At 35.9% G+C, this 19,886-nt stretch overlaps 1 protein-coding gene across 1 annotated transcript in view; it reads left to right on the top strand.

The window, feature by feature from the left end:
- The window catches only part of LRP1B (LDL receptor related protein 1B), a 2,241,805-nt gene that overhangs the window by 1,292,591 nt on the left and 929,328 nt on the right, over positions 1-19,886 (top strand). The window contains exons 12-14 of the mRNA XM_088842364.1: positions 5,692-5,872; positions 13,640-13,859; positions 15,179-15,368. Of these exons, the coding sequence (XP_088698490.1) occupies positions 5,692-5,872; positions 13,640-13,859; positions 15,179-15,368 (591 nt within the window). The remainder of the gene's footprint in view (positions 1-5,691; positions 5,873-13,639; positions 13,860-15,178; positions 15,369-19,886) is intronic.

The raw sequence follows: 19,886 nt of genomic DNA, 5'->3' as shown, positions 1-19,886 counted from the left end.
GAGATCCAACCAGTCCATTCTAAAGGAGATCAATCCAGGGGTGTTCATTGGAAGGACTGATGCTAAAGCTGAAACTCCAATACTTTGGCCACCTCATGCGACAAGTTGACTCACTGGAAAAGAGTCTGATGCTGGGAGAGATTGGGGGTGGGAGGAGACGGGGACGACAGAGAAGGAGATGGCTGGATGGCATCACCGACTCGATGGACATGAGTTTGAGTGAACTCCGGGAGTTGGCGATGGACAGGGAGGTCGAGTGCTTTGTGATTCATGGGTTCGCACAAAGTCGGACATGACTGAGCGACTGAACTGAACTGAAGGAAGATTTTGAACAGATTTTTTAAAAAGGTGATGATTTTGTTTGCTATTAGTTCTGTAGTGCTGATGACGCTCATGAGGTACTGAATGTTGATTTTGGAATGTAGACTACTTCAACTCTTACCCAAAGGTATCAAATCAATCTACTCTGGCACGTTTCTTTTTAACAAACAACCTTTTTTCTTTTGAACAGTCATGTATTTCCTTGAACCCGCAATTAGTGTCTCTGTAGTTACCTATGTTTCTTTGGAAGTTCAGTGTCATAAACCTTCATATGCTATTGATCACCTAGTTGAAGGTTTCTTGTTATGGAGTTCCAAATAGTCAAACTCAGGCAAAACTCAACCAAACCTTCTTGAATAAAAAATTAGATGTATATAAAACTAATGTTTTCATTTTTCATCTAAGTCATAAGTGAAAGGAATGTGCCAAGTGATACAGAGGTAGAGTTTTACTTTCAGTTCAATTCAGTTCAGTCGCTCAGTCGTGTCCAACTCTTTGTGAACCCATGAATCACAAAACGCTCGGCCTCCCTGTCCATCACCAACTCCCAGAGTTCACTCAAACTCACCTCCATCGAGTCGGTGATGCCATCCAGCCATCTCCTTCTCTGTCATCCCCTTCTCCTCCTTCCCCCAATCCCTCCCAGCATCAGACTCTTTTCCAGTGAGTCAACTCGTCACATGAGGTGGCCAAAATATAGGAGTTTCAGCTTTAGCATCAGTCCTTCCAATGAACACCCAGGATTGATCTCCTTTAGAATGGACTGGTTGGATCTCCTTGCAGTACAAGGGACTCTCAAGAGTCTTCAACACCACAGTTCAAAAGCATCAATTCTTCAGTGATCAGCTTTCTTCACAGTCCAACTCTCACATCCATACATGACCACTGGAAAAGCCATAGCCTTAACTAGATGGACCTTGGTTGGCAAAGTAATGTCTCTGCTTTTTAATATGCTATCTAGGTTGGTCATAACTTTACTTTACCAGTGTATATTTGTTGAGAAAAGGATTCATTGATGTTCAGGTTTTGTCCTACAATTATAAGAGAGGAAATTTCTCTGTTTCCAGTTAAAGATATGCTAAAAAAGATTCCCAAGTGACACATAAGATTCACTTTTTTTTAATCTTAAAATTTACACTCAGCTTCATTCTTTCCAGAAGAGAAAAACACACAAAAAAATAATATTAAAAAACATTTTAGGCTAATTGATTCATTTCTTTCTCAAAAGATAGATACCCAAAGAAATTATAATAGTAGTGATACTGTTAGTAATAATATTCATAGCAACATTTATATAGTACTTATTATGTATCACATGTTATTTTTAAGAATTTTGCATATATTAATGATTTTAATCCTCAAAACAATCCTATGCATTAAACACCATCATTCCACCCATCTTAAAGATCAGGTGTAACTTGCTCCATTCGAGAATAAGTGAGTCTCAAAGCCTTGGAAGTGTGGTTCAAAAACTTGTGATTCTAATCTCTACTTTATGCAGTTCAAACATTTCATTTTTCAAAGGCAAACACAAACCAATTAGAGACAGGATCGTTCCACATTCTGCTTTTTAGAATTCCATTCCATTCCACTCTATTTATTCACAACTGACTCTGCATATCCTATTTCTAATTAAATTTGGCCATTTGTCAAAATGCAGAAAATCATTACTGAATAATCATTTTAAAAGAGAAAAGCATAAGGTATATTCCTATCAAAATAGCCCAAATATATGTACATTTTAATCCTGATGAATTAATAAAAACTAACACTGGAAAATACTCTGATGCTGGGAAAGGTTGGGAGCAGGAAGAGAAGGGGACAACAGAGAATGAGATGGCTGGATGGCATCACCGACTCTGTGGACATGAGTTTGAGTGAACTCCGGGAGTTGGTGATGGACAGGGAGGCCTGGCATGTTGTGATTCATGGGGTCGTGGAGAGTCGAACACGACTGAGCGACTGAACTGAACTGAACTGAACACGTGTTGAGAATTTATAATATTGCAGGCAGTATGCTAAGTAGTTTACATGCAGTAGCTAATTTATGTCTTATTATCATCTCACAATAGTAGGTGCTATTATTATCATCCCTTTTTAAATTGAAAAAATTAATCAGAATGACTGAATTGCTTACCCAAGTGTCAGACACAAAATTTCAATCATATAATGATATAACTGCTTCCTATAAAAAAGAAAAGTGTCAAGTCGATTTCAAAAGATGTTTTAAAAGTGCAAAGGTTTTTAAAGAAAGAAGCTTCCATGCTGGAAAAGATTTCAGATGTAATATAAAATTTGAAAACCAATAATCAAGATAAAAACCAGCCACAGACTATGATAAATAGAAAAGAGTAACCAGCTACTCTTTTCCATTATTCTAGAGCAGGAGAATGCTCAGTAGAATTAAGCGTCAATAAAGTAAAGACAAAATTAAACTTTTTTCTAAGCATAGGCACAATTAACCTGTGAAAATTACTCCTATTGGTTGGTAATGAAGCAGATAGCTTAGTGAAATTGAGACCATATCTGAATCACTCTAATGAGATTTTCAGTTAGATCAAATCACACCTTGTATTAGTTATCCTGAGCTAGAGCTCATACTAATTAGCAAAAGGGTCACAAAAGAAAATTTTATTTTTCCCAAGGCCAGAGGGCCATGATTAAAGAATATGATAATAGTCAATATTTATAGTATCTATATATGGGGGAATGTCATGTAGATGGGCACAATAAAGGACAGAAATGGTATGGACCTAAAAGAAGCAGAAGATATTAAGAAGAGGTGGCAAGAATACACAGAAGAACTATACCAAAAAAAAACAAACACAAAATTTCATAACACAGATAATCCTGAAGGTGTTATCACCAATCTACAGCCAGACATTCTGGAATATGAAGTCAAGTGGGCCTTAGGTAGCATCACTATGAACAAAGCTAGTGGGGGTGATGGAATTCCAGTTGAGCTATTTCAAATCCTGAAAGATGATGCTGTGAAAGTGCTGCACTCAATATGCCAGCAAATTTGGAAAACTCAGCAGTGGCCACAGGACTGGAAAAGGTCAGTTTTCATTCCAATCACAAAGAAAGACAATGCCAAAGCATGCTCAAACTACCACACACGCTAGTTAAGTAATGCTCAATATTCTCCATGCCAGGTTTCAACAGTACATGAACTGTGAACTTCCAGATGTTCAAGCTGATTTTAGAAAAGGTAGAGGAAAAGGAGATCAAATTTTCATCATCTGTTGGATCATTGAAAAAACAAGAGAGTTCCAGAAAAATATCTACTTCTTCTTTACTGACTATGCCAAAGACTGACTGTGTGGATCACAACAAACTGTGGAAAATTCTTAAAGAAATGGGAATACCAGACCACCTGACCTGCCTAATGAGAAATCTGTATGCAGGTCAGGAAGCAACAGTTAGAACTGGACATGGAACAACAGACTGGTTCCAAATAGGAAAAGAAGTATGTCAAGGCTGTATATTGTCACCCTGCTTATTTAACTTATATGCAGAGTACATCATGAGAAATGCTGGGCTGGAAGAAGCACAAGGTGGAATCAAGATTGCCAGGAGAAATCTCAATAACCTCAGATATGCAGATGATAATACCCTTATGGCAGAAAGTTAAGAGGAACTGAAGACCCTCTTGATGAAAGTGAAAGAGAATAGTGATAAAGTTGGCTTAAAACTCAACATTCAAAAAACTAAGATCATGGCATCCGGTCCCATCACTTCATGGCAAATAGATGGGGAACCAGTGGAAACAGTGACAGACTTTATTTTTGGAGGGCTCCAAAATCACTGTAGATGGTGATTTCAGCCATGAAATTAAAAGATGCTTGCACCTTGGAAGGAAAGTTATGAGCAACCTAGACAGCATATTAAAAAGCAACGACATTACTTTTGCAACAAAGCTCCATCTAGTCAAGACTGTAGTTTTTCCAGTAGTCATGTATGGATGTGCGAGCTGGGCTATAAATAATGCTGAGTGATGGAGAATTGATGCTTTTGAACTGTGGTGTTGGAGAAGACTCTTGAGAGTCCCTTGGACAGCAAGGAGTTCAAACCAGTCCATCCTAAAGGAAATCAGTCCTGAATATTCATTGGAAGGACTGATGCTGAAGCTGAAACTCCAATACTTTGGCCACCTGATGTGAAGAGCTGACTTATTTGAAAAGACCCTGATGCTTGGAAAGATTGAAAGTAAAGGCGAAGGGGACAACAGAGGATAAGATGGTTGGATGGTGTCACCAACTCAATGGACTTGAGTTTGAGTAAGACCTGGGAGTTGGTAATGGACAGGGGAGCCTGGTGTGCTGCAGTCCATGGGGTCACAGAGTTGGATATGACTGGACTGAACTGTCATGTAGATCTCCCAGGAGTGTGTGAATGCTCATCTTTATCTCTGATAATACTCCTACCTGTTGTTGTGTCCAGTAAGTGCCGGTTCTTTATCTCACACCAGAAGGAAAAGAGACAATGGTTTCCTGGGTTTTTAAAGAAGAGGAGTTCATGGTAATTTTTTCTGCCATAGAGGAACAGAGTTATATTTATGATATATTACAATTTGGAAAGTGCTTTACAAAATAGCTAAAAATGAGAAAAAGATCATAGAAAGAGTGCAGTTACAAAAATCTATACATTGGGGATCTCTTCTACTGCTATTATGTGATAATAGACTGTCAACCTTCATTCATAAGCATTGCAGTTTACATTTCTATAAAGATTTGAATTAGGGGAGCTTATACGATGGTATATTTAGAGTATTCCTTCAAATAATCAGTGCTTGTCTCTTATAGGAGCCAGTAATGCTGTCCTTTTTCAAAGTAAGTCTAGAATATATAGAAATATTTTAACACTTTGAGTTCACTCTTCCTGCAGTTCCATGGAGACAACCTTTTCTGGGCTTTCATAGATGTTCTTCCACTGAACCTCTTCATCTCTTGGCAAAAAAGCATTTGCATTATTTTGGCTATTCACATTATATATTACCTGTTTAAACCTACTTACATTTGAACATGCTATTTGATCACGCTACTTGACATTTTACTTCTGAACAGCCTATAAAACTGTATTTTTATTCTGAAGTCTCATTTTCACCCTCTTATCTCATCATATATTTTCCTATTTTTTTTTTTGGTAGATCACTGTTTAATTAAAATATCTCAAGAAAGGGCCTGTCATTCACATAAAATGATGTTCAAAACAAAAGTGAAATCTATTCTATGGGATGATATTGGCAAAAATCTGACTGCAAAATAATTTATGGATCAGAATGTATTCCTTTTACAATTAAACTTTTTATTAAGTAGAACATAAGTAGTGAACACTAATATAAAATCTGTTCCTTTCTTGTTTTTGCAGATCTGGATAATGTGGAGGGCATTGCTGTGGACTGGATAGGAAATAACCTGTACTGGACAAATGATGGCCATAGGAAGACCATTAATGTGGCCAGGCTAGAAAAGGCTTCTCAGAGTCGGAAGACTCTCTTAGAAGGAGAAATGTCCCACCCCAGAGGGATTGTGGTGGATCCTGTTAGCGGGTATGAGATGTTTGATCAGCTTTATATAAAGAAAATGATGCTAGATAAATTTGGCCTTTGCATACCTAGAAGTAAGTTTTATTCCATATGTGCATTCACATATCAATTACCTGATTAGGAAAAGTTACTCATTTAATGATTTCCTCTCCTAGAGAATGTGCTAAGTAAACTTACCAAAATACATTGAACTGATATAGATTATTTGTATACGGAATATATTTGCTTGATTTATTCGGACAAGCACCGTCATTCTCCATTTTAGACGGATTGACACCAAGATAAATAATTCAAACCAACAAATCAATTTAACTTTTAATTAAAGACTATTTAAATTTAATGTAATCCAAAAATAGCAACTTTTTGTTATTGTTCATTTACTAAGGACCTGGCATTGTATTAAATAGGTTACTGTGCTCTGTCCATGATTCCCTATAATAATCCTCTGAATTAGTTGCTATTCTCATTGTTGTTTTACAGAAAAATTGGTAACAAACCTGCAAAAAATTTTTGATTTTTAAGAAACTGGATAGATATTTAAACCCACGACTTTATTCAAAACCACTTTACTGTGCTACTCTTGATTAGTCTAGATTGGGAATCATATAATTTTAGATATAACCAAAGTTTCCACATAGTGACATCATTTTATAATAGTAGAGCTACTTTCTTTAAGATGGATTATTTTGTGCTCTTCATGGGAATATATTTTCCTTATATTTTTGCTTGTTTATATTTTATAACCTGAATATAAATAATACTGTATGTATGAAAATATTGAAAAAAATGTGAAAATTCCTAATAGAATCTCAGAATGAAATGAGTGGTATACATATTTTACATATTCAGTTTTTGTCTGTGGTTTTTATCCCTTTCATAGCTTGCATTTCAGTGTTTCAGAATAGGATCACAAAATTTATTTTTTATACTGTGTCATATACATACAAAAAATAATTGACTAGGAAGCACATGACTCACTTATAATTTGAGATAACCAGATTTCTGTTCCTAAAATTGTGTTGTGAATAGCTCCAGATACAATCAGGGCGCTTCTTTCTAGGATGACCTAAGCAGCAGGTGAACTCACTAATTTTTTTTGTAAGGCATAATTATAATTTCAGTGGTTTTATGTGTGGATTTTTTAAATTTCTATTTTATTCCTGGACTTTTAAAGCAAGTCATCTCTCATCTCTCTGACCTTAAACCAAGGCAATCTTAATATTAAAATAAAATATTTATTCCACATTTTCTAAATTTCCCTGAGGTAAGATGTTTCAAATATATCTTAAAACAAAATCTTCTTTCTCAGTATTCTGTTAGAGGAAAATATTTTCCAATACAATTAAAGGGTTTTTCAGGTACTCAGGGAAATGACACTGAGCGGAGGTTTTGGAACCAGATGATTTGGAAGGAAATTCAGGGGCCCCTAGTTCTATCCCTTTCTTCAGATTCAAGAATCATTTTAACACTTCCCTAAGAGGCAAGCATCCAGTTTAGATTTGAAACCTACAGCATATAAATACATGATTCAAAACATTTAGGGACAAATCTGATATGACATTTTTTATTTTCATTAAGTCAATATCTGCATCTTTGCAGAACCTATCTACCAGCTAGAGGCAAATCCTATATTTGCCTCTAATGCTGCAAAGAATGACTCTCTACTTCTCCCATCAGACAGATTTTAAATAGAATACTGCTATCATCAGTTCAGCTCACTTCAGTTCAGTCACTCAGTCGTGTCTGACACTTTGTGACCCCATGAATCGCAGCAGGCCAGGCCTCCCTGTCCACCACCAGCTCCCAGAGTTCACTCAACCTCATGTCCATCGAGTCGGTGATGCCATCCAGCCATCTCATTCACTGTCATCCCCTTCTCCTCCTGCCCCCAATCCCTCCCAGCATCAGAGTCTTTTCCAATGAAGATCATGGCATCTGGTCCCATCACTTCATGGGAAATAGATGGAGAAACAGTGGAAACGGTGTCAGACGTTATTTTTCTGGGCTCCAAAATCGCTGCAGATGGTGATTGCAGCCATGAAATTAAAAGACGCTTACTCCTTTGAAGGAAAGTTATGACCAACCTAGATAGCATATTAAAAAACAGAGACATTATTTTGCCAACCAAGGTCCGTCTAGTCAAGGCTATGGTTTTTCCAATGGTCATGTATGGATGTGAGAGTTGGACTGTGAAAAAAGCTGATCGCCGAAGAATTGATGCTTTTGAACTGTGGTGCTGGAGAAGACTCTTGAGAGTCTCTTGGACTGCAAGGAGATCCAACCAGTCCATTCTAAAGGAGATCAGTCCTGGGTGTTCATTGGAAGGACTGATGCTAAAGCTGAAGCTGCTATCATACACCAACCTAAAAAACAGACATGAACACGTATATATGTATGTTTGTATATGTGTATACCTGTGTGTATACATGTATACACACATTTTTCCTGTAAAAATATACTACGCTCAGAGTGCTGCACTAGGACTATGCTGCAAAGCAGCATAGTCAGCCCTCATGAAGAATTTTGTGTTATCTGCAAACTAGGGAATGGGGGGATGCAACAGTAAATAAGGACCAAATGAACAATTAATGTAAATTCTAGAGACCAAGGAAATGTAGTCAAACAAGCATGGTAAGGTGAAGGAGACTAACAGAAAACTGTTTAAATAGGTTTGCTGAAAAGCCTCTTTATGGTGCCATCATTTCAGTTGAAACTTTGTTTAGAGGAGGAAAAAGCCATGGAAAGTGAGGGGAAAAGTTCAGATCAAGAAAATGGTGCAGCTGAAGATTTTCAGTGGTTAGAGGAACTGCAGTGAAGACAGTGGGGCTGGTTGTAGATGGCAACTGGGAAAGTGACTGAAGACACAATCATAAAGAAAGCAGGGCCTTGTGTACCATGATGAGAACTTTGTTCTTCAGGGCAAGTGTAAAACAGAGTTGTGATATCATCAATTTATATTTAAAAAGCAGACTAATCTTACTATTCTGTGGCAAATGGATTGGAAGACAAGTAGAAATAGGATGATCTTAATTTGTATCCAAATAATTGTTTGACCTTAATATGTTATTTTTTTATGAAGATGTGATTTAAGTTTGAAAAGCTCTATTTTAAATAGCATAATCTAATTTTAAGCAAAACATTTTCAGAAAAAAACTGATTTATTCATATTTTTTCTACCATAATACCTTTTGCAGCTGTACACAAGAAAACATCACAGATATTCTCTGCCATAATAGCCTATTAACAAAAATTACTCTGTTCAGAACTATATTCTTATCAAAAGCTTCTGAACCAATTATAGAATTAGTATAGGATTTATTCATTTTTTAAAATACATTACATTATTAAGTAACTACTGTATAGATCAATAGAAATCAGTAAGGCGATAAATGTCTTCAAGGATGTTATAAAGCAGTGTGCTTGGTGTAAACACACACAAATACATACACCCTCAAGATACACATACACACACCACACAATTTAACTATAAATTAAAATAGAATTAAATGCATACTCTTTGGGAATTTACCGAGATTTTTAAAGATTTTTGAAGTCTTAAACTTCAGAATTAAACTTTAGAGGATGGATAGGATTTCCTAATGAATTTCCTCAAGAGCTTAGAGTTTGGGGTCATAGGTTAGTCACTGTACTCTGAGGGGCAATATGAGTACTTGTTTGGAAGCAGGAGGAGTTGGTGGTGATTTTGAGGTAAGATGAGTTCATTAAGGCTAGAGCCGGGGACATATGAAGGAACGTAGCAAAAGGTGAGACTAGAACTATGCAGAAATCTTCAATATTGTAATTAAAAGCTTTAACTTATTTTGCTGACAATAAAATAATTAGAAGGTTTTGAGGATAAAAATCACATTTTTTTCAATTCATGATTTAGGAAGACAAGTGAAAGGCATATGACAGCTCTATGAGAAACAACCCATTGGGAGTTCCCTTTGAAAAATGGTGAAAGACAGATGGTAGCATTTGTAATTGCAATAGAAATGGGAGAATTGAGATGGGAGACAGTGAAAGAATAAGATTGGCAGGGCTCAACAGTTGTCAAAATGGGAGGAATTAATTATGATGGACTGTTCCTCAGGGTGATAGCTCCAGATTAACTCCCCCCTTCCAAACATCTCACATTTCATAATTTACACCAATAACGTAGAAACTTATACCTCCAGTTCTGATTTCTCAAAACATTATCTCTAAGAAAAGATACAATATGCAAAAACAATGCATATATCCCTCCAATCAGGATTTTCTATAACCCTGTATTAAGAGTACCACATCCTTTAGTTAAAAGCTAGATATTATCTCATCAACTAAATCAAGTTTTAAAACAGTAAAATTTATTTTAATTCTGTGGCAGAAAATCTTATAGATTTAAAATTTGGGGGGATTGACCATCAGATAATACAATTTAAGTTAGAGACATGATTAATATCAACAAAACCAAGTTTAATTTTACAGAGTATAAATATGAACAAGAAATAAGCCCTGCCCATAATTATTTGAATTTTTATAAATAGAATTATCAGACATGCAACACCATCAAAATCAATACAAGGTATAAATGCTATAAATTCTATAAAATAACTAAGAACTGTCCCTGGGAAACAGAAGAAAGGGCTAATTTTGAGAGAAAGGCTAGGGATAGACTTCATTTAGAGTTGTATTATTTCTTATAATAAGAAAGGACAGCTTAACTTAATTTTTATTTGAGGGATACCCCAAGTCCCATCTATAAAAATATTTGTTAGCTCCTGCTTATTTTGTTGGCTTCCCTGGTGGCTCAGACAGTAAAGAATCCATCTGCAATGTAGGAGACCTGGGTTCAATCCCTGGGTTGCAAAGATCCCCTGGAGAAGGGGCATGGCTTATTTTATAGGTTTTTCTATTTTGTGTGTTTTTGAACAATCGTCTTTGATAATGATTATATGGTTTCACAATATAACGTTTAATCAGATAATGAAATGAGTAGGTAATGATCACATATCTAGTTTCTGTCAGATGTGCTGAGTGTGTGTGGTCAGTCCCTTCAGTCATGTCTGACTCTTTGTGACCCTATAAACTGTAGCCTGCCATGCCCCTCAATCCATTGGATTCTCCAGGCAAGAATACTGGAGTGGGTTGCCATTTGCTTCTTCAGGGGATCTTCCTGACCCAGCCATCAAACCCGTGTTTCCTGCATCTCTTGCATTGCATGTGAATTCTTTTACCATTGAGCCACTGGGGAGGACCCATTTTTGTCAGATAGGCATCACTTATTTAAGTTTTGTTTTTCTTATATTTTGTTTGATTAAAAATAATCTCAGGTAATGGATCATATCACAAACAATTCTGTGTTTCAAATAGCAATTCAATATAAAATATGTGAGGCTTCCCTCCTAGGTCAGTAAGTAAAGAATCTGCCTGCCATGCAAGAGAAATGGGTTTGATCCCTGGGTCGGAAGATCTCCTGGAGAAGAAAATGGCTAGCCACTCCAGTGTTCTTGCCTAGAAAATCTTCATGGACTGAGGAGCCTAGCAGGCTACAATTCATGGGGTCACAAGAGTCAGACATGACCTAGCAACTAAACCACCACCACCAGGCTATTGAGAATTATCTTGTGTGTGTGTGTGTGTGTTTATGTGTATGTTTGCATACTCATATATGTGAGAGTTGGACTGTGAAGAAAGCTGATCGCCGAAGAATTGATGCTTTTGAACTGTGGTATTGGAGAAGACTCTTGAGAGTCCCTTGGACTGCAAGGAGATCCAACCAGTCCATTCTAGAGGAGATCAGTCCTGGGTGTTCACTGGAAGGACTGATGCTAAAGCTGAAACTCCAGTACTTTGGCCACCTCATGCGAAGAGTTGCCTCACTGGAAAAGAGTCTGATGCTGGGAGGGATTGAGGGCAGGAGGAAAAGGGGATGACAGAGGATGAGATGGCTGGATGGCATCACCGACTCGATGGACATGAGTTTGAGTGAACTCTGGGGGTTGGTGATGGACAGGGAGGCCTGGCATACTGCGATTCATGGGGTCGCAAAGAGTCGGACATGACTGAGCGACTGAACTGAACTGATATGTGTGATTTGGGTTAGTAGTCACAGAAAAAAAATGCATTATTATTATCAAAAGGGAAACCTAGAGCAAAATATAATTGCAATTTTAGCAAGTTGTAAATTAGCAACAACAAAGAACCAAATTGATTAACTGTCAAATTTCAGGAAAGATATCAATAGAGATGAAAAAGTTTTCTATTTCTCTTACATCGTTGATTTATATAGTTGGAGTCAAGTAGTTTTACCTAACTAGCACTGGATTAGAGCAAATTAATCTTCTGTTTATTCCTAATTTGTCTCAGTAATAAAGCCACTTCAACAGGCATGATACAAGTTAAGCATAATGCCATGTTTTTTTCTATGATTAGAATGTATTTTGACTTGCTAAAGTCACCAATCTAAATATATTTCCTCAGGTCTAAGAAGGAATATCAGCATAATTATAAACTGTTAAGAAAATTTAAGAAGAGTTTAATTGACATAAAAGAGTGGATGGTGTGTTACATCCTTAGCTGTCCCCAGTCTGCTTGCTTAGATCACAATAAGATTTTTAGTCATGAACACAGATTTGTCTGAAATCACCTCAGAAATTCTTTAAAATCCAGAACATGTGAAAGGCAAAGGTATTTAATAAGGGCACTTCCAAGGTTAGCAGCTTAGAAAAGCTTTGAAGCTTTATAAAGTTGTATGTAAGATGACAGAATTAAACCCTACACTTTAATTAGTAACTCAGGAACTTTCACATGACCCCCAAAAATACAACCCATGTGGAGGGTTTTAACCTTATTCATGAGGCAGTGGGAACGTTAGCTCAAAACCCCCTCTCCCACTGTTATAGCTTACACAAAAGATCTGTTTTTAAAGGCAGATGCTTTTGTTTGAGATAGAAATTAAAGCTCAAACTCTCAAGGTCAGTCAACCTGCTGTTATTAAACTTATGTGCAGCTCAATCATCTTCTGTGGGTTTGGGGGGTAATAATAAGCAGCAATAAAGCATAGATCATTTGCATCAGGAAGACAAATTAGACCTGGCCAAACAAACCCAGTACGCCTGTGCCCTTTAGAACAAAGACAATCCAACTGCTTGTCTTAAAAATAATAATAATAATTTATCTGGGCTTAAATAAAATCTGGATTAGATAATTAACTGTGCTATCATTCTCATGCCAGTCAATCTACTATTTAATCATATAATTGATTATATATTTTATAATTGGACATTTAAAAATAGCAATGCCTCAAGAATCATTTCTCAATCTTGGTATCAACACCAAAAAAAAAAATCAATATTTGACACTTACTGTTAGATTAATGAATAAACAAGTCTAGTAAGTACAATAGTAGTAGTTGTGGGTTTTCTGAAATGTGTCTAATTGGACTGGCTTTACTTCACAATTTTTGTTTAATTTTTAATTGAAGGATAATTGCTTTACAGTGGTGTTGGTTTCTCCCTTACAACAACAGGAATAAGTCACAACTATATGTGCGTATGTGTCCCCTCCCATTTGCACCTCCCCCCATTTCCCATTCCACCCCACTGCACCAATCTTAACTTCCCTGAGTATTTCATAGCTACCTCCTCCTTTGGGCAGATAAGGATTTAGATAGGAGAAAAAATCAGGATGTAATTAATTTTTATGGTGCTGCCAAACCTGAGGTAGCATCCCACTATACTGGCAGCTGATTGAAATAACACACATGCACTCTGGTTTTTCATGTCTTAGCTGGATGTATTGGACAGACTGGGAGGAAGATGAAATAGATGACAGCGTGGGAAGGATTGAGAAGGCCTGGATGGATGGCTTCAATCGGCAGATTTTTGTGACTTCAAAGATGCTGTGGCCAAACGGTTTAACTCTGGACTTTCACACCCACACATTATACTGGTGTGATGCCTATTATGATCATATTGAGAAAGTGTTTTTGAATGGAACTCACAGGAAGGTAAAAGACAAATGCTGCTGTTTTAACCCACAGGCTTCTTTCGCAGAGCCCTGTTGTGCTGTGTTAAAAATACTTTCACGTTTATTTTTACCCCTCTGAGGTGACTGCCAGTAGTCTCTGTGGGGTGGCTGAAGGAGGCTGAGCGTTAAGCAGTGCAGCTGGCGCTTGCCTCCGGGAGACCGGGCCCAGCTCACTGTGGTATGCTAGGATTTGTGGGATTTCTAAAAGAATCTCTTAAGATATCAGAACTGTTTGAAAACGGTGTTTCTACCTTATTGATGTTTGCTAGGACAAACCAACTCAATTTGGTTCAAATATCTTCTAGTACTTGAAATTTAACCTATGTATTGTGACAAAGTCATTATAATTCACTTACTCAAATGAAGAACTTCATGACACTGGAATTGAAATACAAGAGTAGACTGAATTTCAAGCCCATGGATGTGAATAAATATCAACATCTTCTTGCCTCTTTTGGTAGAATCATTGCAAAATGATTTTGAAATTCTTCTGTGAAATTGAGGATGCCATTGACTGTGTGAGAGAGGCAACACTGGCAAAATATCACTTCTATATTCTCTCCTATAGTCAGTCACCTCAGCACATATAGCCTTATGAATGGCTTCAATATTTAGTTAAATAGTAGGAAAATGGAATATGAGAAATTACTGAAATGTTTCCTTTGACAATATACTTCCTTCTTTTTTTAGAGATGGTGTTTGCACAATTGACCAAGCCTATCTACTAAAGATTCTATTTGAGAAATGTAGTGCATTAATCAGTTAAGACTATTTCAATCATTGGTTAACTCTAACAATGCTTTAAATGTCTTTCCCCAAATAAGTAAGATTGATTTGCATTTAACCTAATGCTACAGACTTAAGAAGTGTTAAATCAGTACCTTCCATCCACTCCCAATGTTATAAGACCATGTTGTATCCCTTGGCTATTGGATAAGCAATATTGCAAGACATACAATGCCACTAATTACTCAGATCAATTTCTATTCCAGAATATCGTAGTGGAATATCATAAGAAAAGAGATAGGGAAGAGTATCAGACAAAGTTATTTTAATGTTTGTGTTTCTTGACCATATGTATAATTTTGTGTATGAGAGAATCGAAATGGATGCAATGAAAATGGTCTCCTTCAAATAACAGGAAAATATACTCACATTGTGAAATCCATTTTTCAGATATACTGAGAGAAAAGTTTTTAGTTAGATCATCGTTCTACTTATTTGAGTATTCTCTCTAAATATTTGGTTATGTTTCTAAAGGTCAGTTCTGATTTTTCACAATTTGTTTATATTTTACAGATTGTTTACAGTGGGAAAGAGTTGAACCATCCTTTTGGACTGTCGCATCATGGGAATTATGTGTTCTGGACTGATTATATGAATGGTTCCATTTTTCAACTAGATTTGATAACTAATGAGGTGACATTATTGAGGCGTGAAAGACCACCCTTGTTTGGGCTTCAGATTTATGATCCACGAAAGCAACAAGGTATTAAAAACCAGATAAAATTGCATCTGAATTTTACATACAATAGTACTTTACAGAGGTTGCATAAAGATTTTATTTTGAGTGTTCCTGAAGTTTTATGATAAAAGGTGTCTAGTCACTCCAAAGTCAATCAAATCATAGTCATGGTTATCATAAAAATTTATTATTTATTGTTCAAAATATCCTGAGTGAGTAACTCTGGGAATTCTATTAGAGTGAAGTTCAAGGTTTTTTCCAGATACTTCCTTTTTCATGTCATTTACACTGGAGAAGGCTGTTATTTAAAGTAAAAATCCTCAGTGTTTTCAAAGAGTCAGTATTGTGAGAAGTGGAAAAACTTTCAGTGTGGAAGTAACATTATGGGAAAATGTTAAAATATATATATGTATAATATAAAAATATCTTTGTATATTTATCTGATCAATTTCATATACATTTGAGGTATATTAAATTATTATATATAGATGTTATAAAAGTGAAATAATCTACTCTGATATTCATGTCTGATTAAATCAGATAAGATTTTTATATTTTTTAATCTGCATGAGTTATTAATATTTATTAGGCTATCCACAAACAGCATTACTCAGAATTTAGGTAATAAAAAGTAGCATTTAAACATATATATTACCATATGTAAAATAATAGCTAGTGGGAATTTGCTGTATGACTCAGGGTGTTGTCTTATTGGGAATATGTTTTCAGCCAAATTGATTGATTATTTTTCATTAACTTAGGAGAAATAATCAATACTTTGAGTTTTCTACCTAGAGCAGACAATAGAATGGGGAAATGATGCCTGGTCAACATCTTTTTTGGTCAATAGACATTGAAATTAGATAACCTACTTTGAATCTAAATGTGTGCTACCTTTCTCTACATTGATTAAAGTGGTCAGATTATGAAACAAAATGTTCTCTGGTGTTCAAATGCAAACATGTTATTATGTTACAATTTTCTCTCAGTGGTATTTATCTTTGCATCTTTTGAATGTTAGATATTAATAACTATTTAGAAACATAATAATCGGTGGCATATAAATTTTGGTTAAATACTCTTGATAAACTTTTTGAAGATAAATTAGTAATTGAGTAGAAAACCAAGTCATACATATCACTAAATCTTCATGGAAGGAAATAAGCTGATCTTATATAGCTTTGTACCTTGTTTCTCTACATTATAAAACTGTATATACTATGAGGTATTTAAAGAGAGGGTTATAAAATAATTGTTCCATATATCTAATGTAAATGAAAAAGAAAGCTTATATTTATATTATAGAGAGAGTATATTTATATATAGTATTCATATGTATGCCTATGAGTATATAAATATAAATACATAGATGATAGCTAATATCACACAAACACAGGAACACCATGAAAAATATTTAGGAATGCTGTCAATGTCACATCTAAACTCTTAGACTTGTTAGAAAATTAATAATCAGGAAAAACTCTTATCAAATTACTTGGTAATATGCCAGTTAATTTCAGAATGATAGATATATAATCATACTAAACAGAAAGTTACATTTAGGAATAAATTTCTAAGTAATTCTTAGGGGCTTATGGTCAAAATGTTTTTATTGTTTCTTCTCATTTAGTTGAAAAGCTTTATTTCCTTTTCATTTACATTAGCTATCTAGAACAATTTTATAGCCCTCTCCTAAAATAATTCATGGAAAGTATAGCAATTATGTAAAACTAACACTCTTTTAGCTTTCTATTCTCTGGTTTCAGAAGTGCCCTTATATTTCCTGCATGTTTAGAGAATGACATCATTAACTAAGGACAATATTCTTAAAAATGTTGATGAATAATTTCCCATATCAAATTAAAAGTAATAGATCAGCTTCTATGATAAACATATGAAATTTGTTATTGTTCAGTCATTAAGTCACATTTGATTCTTTCTAACACTTTAGACTGTAGCTGCCAGGCTTTCTGTCCATGGAATTTTCCAGGCAAGAATACTGGAATGGGTTCCATTTCCTACTCCAGGGGATTTTTCCAATCCAGGGATTTAACCCATGTCTTTTGCATCTTCTGCATTGACAGGCAGATTCTTTACAACCATGCCACCTGGGAAGCCCTAATATCTCCCAGAGTTTGCTCAAATTCATGGCCATTTCATCAGTGATGCTATCTAACGATCTCATCCTCTGCTGCTCCCTTCTCATGCCCTCAATCTTTCCCAGCATCAGAGTCATTTTCAATGAGTCAGCTCTGCACGTCAGGTGGCCAAAGTATTGGAGCTTCAGCAACAGTCCTTTCAAAGAATATTCAGGGTTGATTTCCTTTAGGATTGACTGATTTGACCTCCTTGCAATCAAAGGAAGCTCAAGAGTCTTCTCCAACACCAAAATTTGAAAGCATCCATTCTTCAGCGCTCAGTCTTCTTTATGGTCCAGATCTTACATCCATACATGACCACTGGAAAAAGCATAGGCTTGACTATCTTTACTTTCATGGCTGCAATCTCTGTCCACAATGATTTTGGAGCCCAAGAAACTAAAATCTGTCACTACTTCCACTTTTTCCCCATCTATTTGCCATGAAGTTCAGTTCAGTTCAGTTGATCAGTTGTGTCTGACTCTTTGTGACCCCATGGACCACAGCATGCCAGGCTTCCCCATCCATCACCAACTCCCAGAGTTTTCCCAAACTCATGTCCATTGAGTCAGTGATGCTATCCAACCATCTCATCCTCTTCTCCTCCTGCCCTCAATCTTTCCCAGCATCAGGGTCTTTTCAAATGAGTCAGCTCTTTGCATCAGGTGGCCAAAGTATTGGAGTTTCAGCTTCAGCATCAGTCCTTCCAATGAACACCCAGGACTGATCTCTTTTAGGATGGACTGGTTGGATCTCCTTGCTGTGCAAGGGACTCTCAAGAATCTTCTCCAACACTACAGTTCAAAATCATCAGTTCTTTGGTGCTCAGCTTTCTTTATAGTCCAACTCTCACATCCATACATCACTACTGGAAAAACCATAGCCTTGACTAGACGGACCTTTGTTGGCAAAGTAATGTCTCTGTTTTTTAATATGCTGTCTAGGTTGTTCATAACTTTCTTTCCAAGGAACAAGTGTCTTTTAATTTCATGGCTGCAGTCACAGATGGGACCAGATGCCATGATTTAGTTTTTTGAATGTTGAGTTTTAAGCAAGATTTTTTACTCTCCTCTTTCACCCTCATCAAGAGGCTCATTAGTTCGTCTTCACTTGCTACCATTAGAAAGGTATCATTTACATGTCTGAGGTTGTTGGTATTTCTCCCAGAAATCTTGATTCTAACTTGTGATTCATCTAGCTGGGCATTTTGCATGATGTACTACTCTGAATATCAGTTAAATAGCAGGTGACCATGTACAGCCTTGTCATATTCCTTTCCTAATTTTGAACCAGTCGATTATTCCATGTCTGGTTCTAACTGGTGCTTCTTGACTAAGAAAGTTCAAATCCTAAAGGCACTAAAAATGAGGCCAGAATGGATACTCCCCTCTCCCCACTTTTGAAACCCTTCTGGCTCTACTAATTATCTGAGGAGTAGTCAACACTTTTCACCATGAAAAGGCTGTGATCCATGATGGGGTTATGAAATTTACTAACTAAAAATTAACTGTGATTATAACTACCAGTAAGTGGGCTAAATATTCTTATTTAAATCTCACAGAAGACATTTAATATAGGTCCTATTAATTTATATTATACATACGAGAAATCCAAGAGTCAGGCAGAGGTAGCCATTCTCCTCAGAAAACAAGGAGTCAGGGATACATTAGGGTTCAAATTCAAGTTTATCTGACCACAAAATAGTTTTATGTGATTCATTTACGTAGACATTTTAATTTATGAAAATTATATAGCCACTATATTTTTAGATAGGGGAAAGGGATGTGTGTTTTTCTTAATCATTGTAATTTTATCATTATTAAATTTTTATTCAATTAATTTTTTAAAATATAAAGTCCCTGGACCACATGTTTATAGCATTGAGGATTCAAGAATCTTAGACTACAAAGCACTAGTATACACCTTTAAAAATATATCTTTAATCTGCCTTAAAATGCAAATTATGTAGCAGAGATTATACATATTCTTACTCACATAGAAACAAGATACTTTATCTTGTTTCATCAGACATATCTATCCACATACTTGCACCTTGTTTCTACACTCACAAATAACTGTTACTGTCATTCAACTTGCTAACTAGAAGTTTCAGTCATTCACTTACACAGTCTATGGCAGACACTGTAAGGGGCAGAGGAATCCTACTTTTCCTAATTATCAGATTGAGGAAAAAAGGCAATGTTTTTGGTCCAGACAGTCCTTTCCTTTAACTTCATTTAAAAAAATATTCGTCATTTGTTTTCCTTGCATATTTCAGTTTTTTAAAGGTACTTCCTAAATTACTTAATCTAGAATTTTAGTTTTTTTCAGTAATTTTTCTGACCCTTATTGATCTAATTTTATTTTGTCATACATAAACAAGTTAGAGTATAAGAGCATAGAT

The sequence above is a fragment of the Moschus berezovskii genome, chromosome 2 (assembly GCF_049115385.1).
Source record: "Moschus berezovskii isolate FMDL1 chromosome 2, NW_MosBer_1.0, whole genome shotgun sequence".
NCBI lineage: Eukaryota > Metazoa > Chordata > Mammalia > Artiodactyla > Moschidae > Moschus > Moschus berezovskii.
The sequence above is the reverse complement of the archived record's forward strand: the minus strand, read 5'-3'. Positions and strand labels throughout refer to the sequence as shown.